This window comes from Astyanax mexicanus, chromosome 15, assembly GCF_023375975.1.
Source record: "Astyanax mexicanus isolate ESR-SI-001 chromosome 15, AstMex3_surface, whole genome shotgun sequence".
In the NCBI taxonomy this organism is placed as follows: Eukaryota; Metazoa; Chordata; class Actinopteri; order Characiformes; family Acestrorhamphidae; genus Astyanax; species Astyanax mexicanus.
The window spans coordinates 43,064,912-43,078,977 of NC_064422.1; the positions used below are offsets into that span (position 1 = coordinate 43,064,912).

Consider the following 14,066-nt stretch of genomic DNA (forward strand, 5'->3'; position numbering starts at 1 on the left):
AGGGAGACAGGTAGAGTTTGAGGTCTGCCTGAGAAGTGGAGTGAGACAGGTAGAGGTTCAGGCTTTGCTGAGTCATGGAGTGAGACAGGTAGAGTATTTAGGTTTGGCTGAGTGGTGGAGTGAGGCAGGTGGAGGTTGAGGTCTGGCTGTGTGGTGGAGTGAGACAGGTAGAGATTTAGGTTTGGCTGAGTGGTGGAGTGAGGCAGGTGGAGGTTGAGGTCTGGCTGTGTGGTGGAATGAGACAGGTAGAAGTTGGAGCTGGCTGAGTGGTGGAGTGAGACAGGTAGAGGTTGAGTTTTGACTGTGTGGTGGAGTGAGACAGGTTGAGGTTGGGATCTGGCTGAGTGGTGGAAGAAGACAGATTGAGGTTCAGGTCTGGCTAAATGGTGGTGGAGGGAGACAGGTAGAGGTTTAGGTCTCCTTGAGTGATAGAGTAAGACAGGTAAAGGTTCAGGTTTGGCTGTGTGGTGGAGTGAGAACAGAAAAGAACAAAAACAGTAAGATAGGTTGAGGGATAGGTCTGGCTGATTGGTGGAGTGAGACAGGTAGTGGTTCAGGCAAGGCTGTGTAGTAGAGTGAGACTGGTAGAGGTTGAGGTCTGGCTGAGTGGTGTAGTGAGACAGGTAGAGGTTTAGGTCTGACTGAGTGGTGTAGTGAGACAGGTAGAGGTTGAGGCTTAGCTGAGTGGTGGAGTGAGACAGGTAGAGGTTCAGGTTTTGCTGAGTAGTAGAGTGAGACAGGTAGCGGTTCAGTCCTGACTGTGTCGTGGAGTGAGACAGGTAAAGGTTCAGGATTTGCTGAGTCGTGGAGTGAGACAGGTAGTGGTTGAGGTCTAGCTGTGTGGTGGAGTGAGACAGGTAGAGGTTTAGGTCTGGCTGTATCGTGCAGTGAGACAGGTAGTGGTTCAGGTTTTGCTGAGTAGTAGAGTGAGACAGGTAGCGGTTCAGTCCTGACTGTGTCGTGGAGTGAGACAGGTAAAGGTTCAGGCTTTGCTGAGTCGTGGAGTGAGACAGGTAGTGGTTGAGGGCTGGCTGTATAATGGAGTGAGACAGGTAGAGTTTCAGGCTTGGCTGAGTAGTGGAGTGAGACAGGTAGACGTTTAGGTCTGGCTGAGTGGTGGAGTGAGACAGGTAGTGGTTGAGGTCTGGCTGTATCGTGGAGTGAGACAGGTGGAGATGTACAGTAAGAGTAACTGTAGCAGATCTTTAGAGGAACACAGCGTTCAGACAGTGAACTTCACTCCCTGAGCTTCATGTGCTGCCGGAGAATCCTCCCTACCACAGCTGTCAGGTCACCTCGCACGCCCGTCTCTCTCTCTCTCACTCTGTCTCTCTCTCTCTCTCTCTCTAACAATTTCCATTTTTTGACAAAACAGTATAATGTTTTATTGTTAGACAGTTTAATTAATGTTTATTTTCATTTAATCCAGTAGTAGTTAAGAAGTTTATTCTACTTTTCATATCTTTAGTTGTTATTTCACAGCCTGTGCACATTCTGTCCGCACCCGATTACTATGCACTCTCAATATGAGCCCGAGTCTGATTTAAATCCAGCATTTTTTTTAGTAAGTAGATTAAAACTAGAGGTTAAAACATTTTTGGGCGAAATCTGTTCAGAATGATGTTAATTAACCTTACAACACTGAAGAAGCATAAACCATAGATCTCCGAAAGATTAAAACACCAACAATGCGAACATTGATCCAGAGTAAAATAAGGCTACAAGAATGATATCTTAATAATTTTCCTCTACTCTAATATAATTTAACATGGTTTATAATATACAGGGGTTGGATGATGAAACTGAACCACCTGGTTTTAGAGCACAATAATTGATTGTGGTGACGGACAGTTCTGGTGGAAACAGGAGAGTTGAGGTGCACATTGAATTCTGCGTGATTTGATCAGCCGTGGTTTTATGTTTTTTGCATACAATACGGGTTAGCACCCGAACATCCCTTTCAGACAGCTTCCTCTTACAGCATCCACAGTTAATCCTGTTGGATGTGGTTGGTCCTTCTTGGTGGTATGCTGACATTACCCTGGATACCGTGGCTCTTGATGCATCACAAAGACTTGCTGTCTTGGTCACAGATGCTCCAGCAAGACGTGCACCAACAATTTGTCCTCTTTTGAACTCTGGTATGTCTCCCATAATGTTGTGTGCATTGCAATATTTAGAGCAGAACTGTGCTCTTACTCTGCTAATTGAACCTTCACACTCTGCTCTTACTGCTGCAATAATGTGCAATTAATGAAGATTGGCCACCAGGCTGCTCCAATTTGTTTTGTTTTGTGGATTCTTTTTGGGTGTATTTTCTCAGTCAGTTTTATGAAGTAGAGTCACCTGAAATTCAGGCTTTCAGTTAACAGCTGTGCTGAACTCATCAAGAGTTAATTACTTGAAAAATTTCTCGTCTCTTAGAGTAGAGTTAGAGAGTAGAGTTACAGGTATACAGTGAATAGCTCTATTTGAGTAATGTTCTAATTTAGATTATGGCATGCAAAAACTACTACTAAACTAAGTAAAGAAAATAATTTAAGGTCAGTGAATCCTGAAATTCAACTTCAAGAACTTTCCATGATGAAACTGGCTCTCATTAGGACCACCCCAGGAAAGGATGAGCAAGAGTTTCACAGAGTATTTTGGTTTGTTTAACACTTTATTTTAAGTTAATACATGATTCCTTATGTGTTCCTTCATAGTCTTTTAAGTCTGGCTGAGTGGTGAAGTGAGATAGGTAGAGGTTGAGGGCTGGGTGTATAATGGAGTGAGACAGGTAGAGGTTCAGGTCTGGCTGAGTGGTAAAGTGAGACAGGTGGAGGTTGAGGTCTGGCTGAGTGGTGGAGTGAGACAGGTGGAGGTTGAGGTCTGGCTGAGTGGTGGAGTGAGACAGGCAGAGGTTGAGGTCTGGCTGTGTGGTGGAGTGAGACAGGTAGAGGTTGAGTTTTGACTGTGTGGTGGAGTGAGACAGGTAGAGGTTGAGTTTTGGCTGAGTAGTGGAGTGAAACAGTTATTTTCAAACATCTGGAGACAGGTAGAGGTTCAATCCTGGCTGAGTGGTAGAGTGAGACAGGTAGTGGTTCAGTCCAGGCTGTGTAGTGGAGTGAAACAGGTAGTTTCAAACATTAGGAGACAGGTAGAGGTTTAGGTCTGGCTGTTTAGTGGAGTGAGACAGGTAGAGATTTAGTCCTGGCTGATTGGTGGAGTGAGACAGTTGGAGATTGAGGTCTGACTGAGTGGTGGAGTGAGACAGGTAGAAGTTCAGTCTTGGCTGAGTGGTGGAGTGAGACAGGTAGTGGTTGAGGTCTAGCTGTGTGGTGGAGTGAGACAGGTGGAGATGTACAGTAAGAGTAACTATAGCAGATCTTAGCAGAAAAAATAATTTGAGGTCAGTCAATCCTGACATTCAACTTTAAGAACTTTCCATGATAAAACTGGCTCTAATCAGGACCACCCCAGGAAAGGAAGAGCAAGAGTTTCACAGAGTATTTTGGTTTGTTTAACACTTTATTTTAAGGTAATACATGATTCCTTATGTGTTCCTTCATAGTCTGGATCAACAAAACATTACATTTTTAAATATACTGGAACTGTGTCTTAATCTTTTGTTCCTCAGGCCATAAGACTGTTCAACTCCTCTCAGCACAGCAAACTAAAGACTCTGTGAAACTTTTTCATTCCGGCCACTCTGGCCACACCATGGACACACCCCCAGCTATGGACACACTCTCAGACTTGCTGATGCCTAGAACACTTTTTATAGTTCTACCATATTTTGCACTAGTAGTTCATTCACTAGTTAATTCATCTACTGTTTAAGTATCTTTTGCACTGTTTACGTATCTTTTGCACTGCTTAATTTAATTTAAATTATTATATAACTGTGTATTTGCACTTTCTGTTTGGCTGACATCAGTTATCCTCACATTATGCACATCAACTGGTGTTCACTGTCTATTGTGTTCAACTGCACTACCTCCATTCTCCATCTCCATTACACACACACACACGAAGACTGTACATTTACACTGTATATTCTATTTCTTATTTGATTGTATTTATATGTATCTTTATATTTTATATTTTATCTTTTTTAACTTTGTGTATTGTGTAACCTGCTGCTGGATGCCAAGAATTTCCCCCCGGGGATCAATAAAGTATCTATCTATCTATCTATCTATCTATCTATCTATCTATCTATCTATCTATCTATCTATCTATCTATCTATCTATCTATCTATCTATCTATCTATCTATCTATCTATCTATCTATCTATCTATCTATCTATCTATCTATCTATCTATCTATCTATCTATCTATCTAATGAATGTCCATCTTTTTTTTAAGGAGAAAGGTGCCATTCATTGAAGTGAAGTGTCTTCTACTTGGTTTTAGCCACTGCTGTTTCTACACTCCCCATGCACCTGTATTGATGTCACATCATTATTTCACAAACATTTTTATTTATTTAACTTCTCTGCACGTTTCTGATCTACAGAAAATGAGAAAACACTGGAGGGCACTTGAGGACACGACTGGAACAAATGAGTGTGGTTCCCTCAGATCTCTCTGGCAGTCGGCGTCATTCCGGTTGGCCACCCGGGCCGGTCCTGCCCGTTCTCTGATAGACAGGGAACAGTAAAGTTACCGGTACTTAGTGGTGGAGCAGCTCTCGCCGTGTCTCCTCTGAATCACGCTCAGAAGTGAAGCCGTGAGTCACTTCTCCTTTTCTTCATTAAATAAGTAAAAATAAACCCAAATAAAAGCAGCACTTCAATTAGACAGGGCGTGAGGACGCTCTCTCATTTCACCTCCAATCTCCAGCGGCCCGGACCAGGAGCTCCCTCGGCTAATTTGGGAAAATGAGGGGTTGCGAGAGTGGAAATCGATGCAGGAGCGCGACTCACGCGAACACGCTCGCTTCCCTCGGCGCTGAGCATCCCATATGGAGCTGATAGAATTCATTAGATTCTATTGGTCTGCTGTTGTTGCTGAGGCGCACTGGAATAGAAAGTAATTGTAGAGTGTGCTGCAGATGTTTGATGTAGATTTAGCTTGTTCTGTGTTCTGATGGCGCTCTCTAAATGTTACGGCAGTAAACGGGAGGAGTACCAGGGTTTTCCCTCGTAGCCGGAGGAGGATTTGGGGTTTGGGAAAGCAATCCAAACTTCCGCTTTAATTCCAGCCCTGTGGCATTGTGTTCCCACTTAAATAACACCAGTGTATATTGGCAGATTTACGATAAAAAAAAAAAAAGTAATCAGTTCTGTGTTTACCAACTCTGGTTGATAATATGCCAATATACGAGCAATTCTCCATTACGATTAAAACATTTTTTTCCATTCCATTTTTCTTACCAATTTACAGGGCCAGTTACCCAACCCACTCACTGGGACTCCTCCTATCACTAGTGATGCCCCCCAACACCAGGAGGGTGAAGACTAGCACATGCTGTGTAGCATCACAGTGCTAACACTTGGAGGAAAGCGCAGCGAGGTTCTGATACATCAGCTCACAGACGCAGCCTTGTGCTGATCCAGGGGCATAAACTGGCCTGGGCTTCCGGGGCTTTTTTTTTTTTTTTTTTTTTTTTTTTGTAACTTTTTCCATTTTCTCCCCAATTTTGCACGGCCAATTACCCATCCCATTCATTAGGACTCCTCCTATCACTAGTGATGCCCCCCAACACCAGAAGGGTGAAGACTAGCACATGCTGAGTAGCATCACAGTGCTAACACTTGGAGGAAAGCGCAGCGACTCGGTTCTGATACATCAGCTCACAGACGCAGCCTTGTGCTGATCCAGGGGCATAGCCATGCCTGGGCTTCCGGGGCTTTTTTTTCTTTTTCTAACTTTTTCCGTTTTCTCCCCAATTTTGCACGGCCAATTACCCATCCCATTCATTAGGACTCCCCCTATCACTAGTGATGCCCCAACACACCAGGAGGGTGAAGACTAGCACATGCTTCCTCTGATACATATGAAGCAAGCCACCACCTCTTTTTTCAATCTGTTGCTGGTGCAGCATCGCTAAGTAGCATCACAGCGATAATGCTCGGAGGGCAGTGCAGTGACTCGGTTCTGATACATCAGCTCACAGACGCCCTGTGCTGCGGACATCACAGCTTTGGTGACGTGGGGAGAGAGCGCCATCTACCCACCCGGAGGGAGCAGGACCAATTTTGCTCCCTCTGAGCGCCGGTGGCTTGATGGCAAAGCTGCATGGGCTTCCAGGGCTTTAGCCCCAAATAATTTTCCAGTAGCCCCGAATCTTTTCGCTCAGCTCAGCTGTATCGTTAATAAGGAGACAGGACACTGACAGTGTGTGAATGGAAAACCTCATCACTAATCAAGGAGTGCCGATTTTTCTAAAAGAAAGGTAACAGAGCTACCCAAGTAAACTGTGATGAGATTATTTCTGATAAGCTGGTTAAAAAGACTCATCAAAACACATAGATTTAACCCACTGTGTGCTTAATAAATTACAGCCTGTTACAGTCAGTTAGCTTAACTTTAGAATAAGCTAGCTTAGATAGATAGTCAAGGTTTGGGAAATAAAAAACTATATATGTTTAACTATTTAATTTTCAAATTGTTTTTATTAATTTAGAATTGCAGGATTTACTGTAATCTATAATCAACAACGATTAATTTAGCTAACCAGTTAGCTAGAAGATGGATGTTGTGGATAAACAGAATTTAGTACAATACTTACTTGTAATATATACATATTACAATAATCTTTACATGCCCAGGCTCCCCTGTGCTGATCAACATCACCCTAGGAGTGATGAGAGTAAAGAGCTCCATCTACCCACCCAGAGAGAGCAATGCCAATGGCAAGCTGCATGACCGGGATTTAAACCAGCGGTCTCCCGATCATTATAGCAGCACTTAGCTGGAGGTTCTAGACCTACAGCTATAAAACATGCAAACTAACATCTTTTTTACATTTATTTTCCTGGAAATTCAGACACTTAAACAGAATAATGTTATGTTATTATGTTCCTGAAACCCAGTTGTCCTTATTCATTATCTTTCTTCTACTTTTCTATTTTTTTCTAGCACTTCTCCTTTTCTCTTATTTATATCAGTTGCCTTTCTCTTATTTCTTTCACTTCTCTCTCTCTTTTTTTCTAGCTCTTCTTTCTTTTTCTTTTTTTTTACAGCTCTCTCTTTTAGCAAGTCTCCCTCTCTCTTATTTTTATCACTTTTCTCTCTTTCTAAAACTTCTTTCTTTCTTCTAGCACTTCACTCTCTTTTTGTAGAACCTCTATTTCTTTCTAGCACGTCTCTCTTTTTCTAGTAACACTAGAACTACTACTTCTCCCTCTCTCCTGTTTCTATCACTTCTCTCTTTCTAACACTTTTTTCTAGCTCCTTTCTCTCTCTTTTTCTGTCATTTCTCTCTCTTTTTTCTATCACTTCTCTCTATCTCTCTCTTTGTAGCACTTCTCTCTCTTTCTAGCACTTCTCCCTTTCTCTTATTTGTATAAATTATTTCTCTTTTTTCTAGCACTTCTCTCTTTTTCCAGTACTCCTCTCGCTACTTTTCTAGTCTATCTCCCTTTCACTTATTTCTCATTTCTCTCTCTTTTTCTAGTACCCGCTCTTTTTAGCACTTCTCTCTCTCTTTCATTTTCTAGCACTTTCTTCTCACTCTTATTTTTAACACTTCTATTTCTTTTTTCTTGCATTTCTCTCTCTTTTTCTAGTACCTCTCTCCTTGTAGCACTTCTTTCTCTCTTTTTCTAGTACCTCCCTCTTTTCTACCTCTTTCTGTATATCTCTTTTCTGTATCTCCTTTTTTTAGCACTTCTCTCTTTCTATATATTCCTTTCTTTTTTCTAGCATCTCTCTCTCTCTCTCTCTCTCTCTCTCTCTCTCGTGACTCCCTGAATCTGTATATCTGATCCTCAGTATGTTAGCTGCGCGCGCCACCGCTCTGGGAAACACGAGCCTCGCGGCGCGTGCAGGTTCCCGGGTGCGCGGAGGATAAATCGCGGGGGCGCGCGCGCACCGGCTACTCTTCTTGCAGCGCGCGGAGCTTGTGCTGCTGGTGCCGGGATTGTGTTCTGCTGGTGCTGTAAGTGGAGCTGGAGCGCGCGAGGGAGAGCGTGTGAGAGGGGTATGGGAGAGCGGACGCAGCAGTGCACAGGTAACGAACGTTCACGCGCGCGCATATACACATATATACACACCTGTACACAGCTGTACTGTTCTAGGTGTACATCACTGTACCACACAGCAAACCTACCAGTGAGCAATCAACACTGTTAGGGTTTAATTAATACTTGAAAATTTGTGGAGTATGTATACAGTTAGTGTGTGTATACAAACAGCTGCACAATAGTATTGTACTATTGTAGTTTACAGTATTGTACTGTAATTTAAAGTCTGACTTTACAAACTGCAGTAACATACAGTAGTTCACTGTTTAACAAACTGAGCAGCCAATCTATAGTATTGTACTAAGTCTACAAGTTGTGTTTTGCAGCTTCCTCTATGTTCAACAATTTATAAGTCTATATTATTGAACAAAGTTTACAATACTTTACTAAGTATGTAATACTTTACACATTTTAAGCAGTAACACAGTCTGTTTCTCAGCTCTGTACACTTAAAACTCACTCTTTAACAAACTAACCAGCCAATTTATAGTACTAAGTCCACGGTAATGTACTAAGTTTACATGGTGTGTTTTTAAGCTTTCTGTATGTTCAACAATTTATATGTCGATATTATTGAACAATGTTTACAATACTGTACTAAGTATGTAGTACCTTACAAACTACTGGAGCAGCACAGTCTGCTTTCTCAGCTCTGTCCACCTAAATCTGTAGCTCAGTGTTTAACAAACTGATTTAACAAGCATCCAATCTATAGTATTGTACAAAGTATATGGTACTTATCTAAGCAACAGCACAGTGTGCTTCTCAGCCCTGTCCACCTAAAGCTATAACTCACTCTTTAACAAACTGAGCAGCCAAAATATTACTGTACTAAGTCTAGAGTACTTTACCAAGTAGCAGCATGTTGTGTTTCTCAGCCCTGTCCATCTAAAGTTATACACACTAATAAAAGGTACGACAGAGGAACTTCCTTGCACTCAAAGGTACACTTTTCATAATTGTACCCTCAAAGGTTTAATATTGGTCTTTAGATGATCAGATGTGTTTTCCATCTGTAGTACAAAGTCTTTCTTAACAGCAGGAAGTACATATTTGTACCATTTAACCAGCCAGAAGGTCAAAAGGTAAATTCAGTATTCTGTATCACTGTACTAATAAGCAATATATATTTTTAATTACACATTTTTTCAATTGAAAGCCAGACAATTGTGGGTCATCAAGCACAGGGTGTTTCACAGTAACATAACCCAGACAGAACCTGTGGGATTGGTGGTGCAGTCATATTAAAAGTTGTAGTGCATTTGTATTGCAGTTATATTAAACGTTGTAGTGCATTTGTAGTGCAGTTATATTAAACGTTGTAGTGCATTTGTAGTGCAGTTATATTAAAAGTTGTAGTGCATTTGTAGTGCACTTATATTAAAAGTTGTAGTGCATTTGTATTAAAGTTGTAGTGCATTTGTAGTGAAGTTGTAATGCAGTTATAGTGAAGTTGCGGTGCAGTTGGCGCTGGTTCTGGTGCTGGTGGATCGTTGGTTTTGTCAGAAGCCAGCGCGTGCGAACAGTGTGCAGGGAGCGTGCTTGTGCTGCGTGCATGGTGCAGATCAGATTCTCTCCTTTGACGCGTGAACAACTCCTCGCACGGCGCGCGCGCGTGCGTGCAGTACAGAGCGAGCGAGCGAGAGAGAGAGAGAGAGAGAGAGAGCCAGAAAGAGGGAGAGGGGGTAGTAAAGTGAGAGTGGTAGAGAGAGAGAAAAGGAGAGAGAGAGGCAGTGTCCTCGTGGCTGGGTTGTTGTGAGGCTCACGCACTGCGCTCTGCTCCTCAGGACAGGCAGCGGAACAGGACTCCATCCAGCAGCACCTTGAGCGCGCGCACGGGACTTTAACGCAGCAGGGAGACACGGCGTGGGACAGCACGCGGGACAGTGGGCTCAGCGGGACGCAGCAGGACTAAAAGCAGCCAAAAAAAAATGAACGCGATCGTGTTCAACAAGCTGAGCAGCCAGGTCCTGTTCGAGGACAAGGCCAGCGAGGTGGAGCGGAGCAGCAGGAACTATCTGGAGGTTCTGGACGGGCAGCACGCGGACATCCTGACCAGCAGCCAGGGCATAAAGGACAGCTCAGCTATAAGACACAGGAGACCTGGGTAAGCAGCTCAAAATCAAGCTTTAATTTAAATGTTTTTAATGTTTATTTAAGCGTTCGAACGTAAAATTGCTTAAATGTGCGTAAAGATTTCTGACAGCACGCGCCTGATTACGGACTGAACGTGCACTTCATACGTCTCAAATATGTTAACAATTAAGTTGCATCATATGAACTGTAATATGCATGTTTATGTTTAATATGCATGCAATCATAAAAAAAAAATCATTAAAGCGACAAACGCAATTTAGGCGCTTTATACGTCTGATCTCAATAAATCTTATGCATATTTTCATAAATGCCTAAACATAATTGGATGTAAGTTTCTGATTATGAGCTTAATTAACAGTAGCCTATTAACTTGTATGACGTTGCATAGCTATAGTATCTAAGCATTGGCTTAATGGCGATGGCTTAGGTGAGATTGCTCAATCGTTCCTTAATATTCGGCACTTGTAATAAAACTTGTAGTGTAGTACCGCATCAAATTCACAGTACTGTACTGAGTCTAACGTGCTTTACCTCAAAAATAGTCTGTCCCAAATACTGTGCTACATCTATAGTCTTTCAGTACTGTATTAAATGTCAATTTAGTGTCAAATTAACACAAATGGCAAACTTGTGGTGTACATATATAGTAATATAGTACTGTACTAAAACTACAGTTTTATACTAAGTCTATAATTCTGCTCTACTGTTCTAAGACTTCAGTGATGCAATAAGTATAGAGAATATTGTGCTACACAGCAAATATACCACTGTAAAATCAATCTTATATACTTCTAAAATCAAGGTACTGTGTGTCTAATCAGGAGTCAGTAGCTTCAAAAATAAACAAAAAGCCTTAATATGAATATGATTAACTTCATACAAGCATTATGTAGGTTGTTTATATGTGCCTAATCACATGTTTGCTATTAATAGCTTTATATTCACTAAATCATATCCTAGTATGTCAAAAGACAGATATGCGGTAATCATGTAATATCACAGTATGCTTAAATATGCGTAAGTATGAGCTTTACTTATATGCTTTAAACATATAATCTAGCTATCTATCTTAAAATGAGTATAGTCTACTATCAATAGCACCGTATGTGCCTGAACGTTGCCTCTATGTGAGCTTTAAATAATGTAAAAAGTTAATATTGGTACGTTTCTCTATGCTTAAACAGATCTGATCTCATCCTTAAAAGAGCTGAATGTGTTTCTGATTACACTTTATGTGGAGAAGCACTTCACCAAGACTAAACAAGGGATTATTTGTAGAATAAATGATTGATGGATTGATTAGTTAATTAATTAATTAATTGCAGATTGGGATGAGCATGTAATGCGTTTTGTTTAAGTAAAACCCGGAGATGCGTTGGATTTATGCAGCTAATTAGAGCTTTTATCAGTTTCATCAGGTCATCAAATCATCCACTGATCATCTGTCTGCTGTTTATTACAGTGAAAAGCTCAGTCCCCCACTCAGGCTTTCAATTAACACAAAGCGTTCAATTAACACTAGGCTTTTCAATTAACAGATAGCGTTCAATTAACTTAATTAAGAGCTGAAGCACAGAGTAAAGAGGTCTTATAGAGTTCTTCAAACACTTACCAATCACTCATCCACTTGTCTGGATGACCAGAACTGTCTGTCTGTCTGTCTGTCTGTCTGTCTCTCTGGCTACTCATCTGTAAGCATCCGAAGAGCCCATTCTAGAATCAGCGCTTTAGTGCTGTCAGTAATTATAATTAGAAATAGTTTATTTGTTTTTGTCTTTTTTTTGTTAAAATATTAATTTAAACCATATCTTCTCTTGTCTAAACATTTGTAGATCAAATATAAACATACCTAAAAAAATTACAAAAATGTACAAATACAAAACACAACTTTTTACTAGTTTTTTTAAGAGTGGTCGGACACAATTAACTTCCTAAAAATAAGCTAGATACAGATAGGATGCTTTCCATGCTTCAATAAATTATGAATTCTAACCAATAGAAATAAAGGCATCTGACCGCTAAATCCCACTCGATTGCTGCAATCTGTATAAAAATATTTTTATATTTATTAATTGATGTCCAAACATTTCTGCCCTTAAATGGCAACAGCAGCAGCAGCAGGTATTTCTCAGCAGAGCTATGGAGAGTCTGCAGGTGGTTTACGTTTACAGATTTTTCTTTTTCCTTTTTCTTATCTTTTGACGCAATTAAAGGCTTGTATGAAGCCAGTAATCGCAGGAAATGAACGTCCATCATCGAGTACCGCTAATATAACGTCCATGCTGGTTCAGCCAGCGGTGGCCGGCGGCTGCTTGGTAGCACGAGCCTGGTTCTAATAAATAAACAGATCAGTCAGCTGGATGTGTGGTCCAGTCCATCACGCTATAGGCCTGTAGTCTGGCAGCGAAGGAACGCGCAAAAAACGGGGGCAGCTTTGTGATCTTTATTTTGCCTGCTAAAATCGCTAAAGGCATTCTGGTTCTGGTGGGTTTGGGTGGGTATTTGGGTTTAAAGCGCGTTCAGCTGTTGCTTTAGGTATCATTATTTTATTTTTTTAATGGTATGTGTGTATGAGAGCTTTTGCGCAAAAAAAGAATAATAACACATGCAAATACAAATGCAAAAGCGCACAATGCTCAGAAAGAGAGAAAATGTGCCCACCTATTGAAATTACATGCACATGCATATTTATACACATTGATGCACATTGCTGCATGCACACTCTGCGCGAATACAATGCGCACCCTGAAGCGCCCATCCGTCTGTCCGCCCGCCCGCAAACTCCCCGCTCCGCAGGGGCGCGCGCTGCTGTAAGCAGAGTCCGGAGGAAAACAGGCTCCCGGCGGGGGGAATCGCCGCTAATGAAGAAAATGAATCCAAACACTGAGGTGTGTGTCGCAGATCCGAGAACAGGGGGAGAAAAAATGACTCCAGGTTGTTCATACAGATCAGAGTTACAAGCTAAATATTTGCGGAACATGAAGCTCGAGCGGCCTCGGGGTCCGGGAGGGGTGGGATGTGGAGCACGTGCGGTGCAGCCCCAGCGCGCGATAACGGGACCGCGGCGCGGTGCCACACTGACATCTACAGGCCCAGAGAAACACCTGTTATATAGGAATAACTGCAGAGGAACTGCAGAAGAGACAAGTCTGGTCTGGAAAAAAAAGGAAGAGAGCACTTCAGTTTCTGAACCAGATTCTCTGATTTTGCTATTTATAGGTTTAATGAACATTGTTGTTTTATTCTATAAACTACAGACAACATTTCTCCCAAATTCCAAATAAAAATTTAGAGCTTTTTTGAAGAAAATGAGAAATGGCTGAAATAACAAAAAAGACACAGAGCTTTCAGACCTCAAATAATGCAAAGAAAACCAGTTCATATTCATAAAGTTTTAAGAGTTCAAAAATCAATATTTGGTGGAAAAACCTTGTTTTTTAATCACAGTTATTATGCATCTTGACATGTTCTCCTCTACCAGTCTTACACACTGCTTTTGGATAACTTTATTCCGCTCCTGGTGCAAAAATTCAAGCAGTTCAAATTGGTTTGATGGCTTGTGATCATCCATCTTCCTCTTGATTTTATTCCAGAGGTTTTCAATTTGGTAAAATCAAAGAAACTCATCATTTTGAAGTGGTCTCTAATTTTTTTTCCAGAGCTGTGTATTAAGCTAATAGTTTTTGCATTAATTCCTTTAAATGTCAAATAAGTCTAAAATCATAGATTCATTGTATTTTACAAAAGTGTGCACATTTTTCACATTTATTACTTAAGGACAAGTATACACATTT

General features: G+C 41.3%; 1 protein-coding gene across 2 annotated transcripts in view; it reads left to right on the forward strand.

The window, feature by feature from the left end:
- The first annotated feature begins 9,889 nt into the window (after positions 1-9,889).
- mkxa (mohawk homeobox a) overlaps positions 9,890-14,066 on the forward strand; it is a 343,537-nt gene continuing 339,360 nt past the window's right edge. For both annotated transcript variants that reach the window (XR_007424327.1, XM_049464572.1), the window contains exon 1: positions 9,890-10,282. Coding sequence is in view for 1 of the 2 variants with exons in the window: in XM_049464572.1 (XP_049320529.1) it covers positions 10,107-10,282 (176 nt within the window). In the remaining variant the exon portion in view is untranslated. The remainder of the gene's footprint in view (positions 10,283-14,066) is intronic.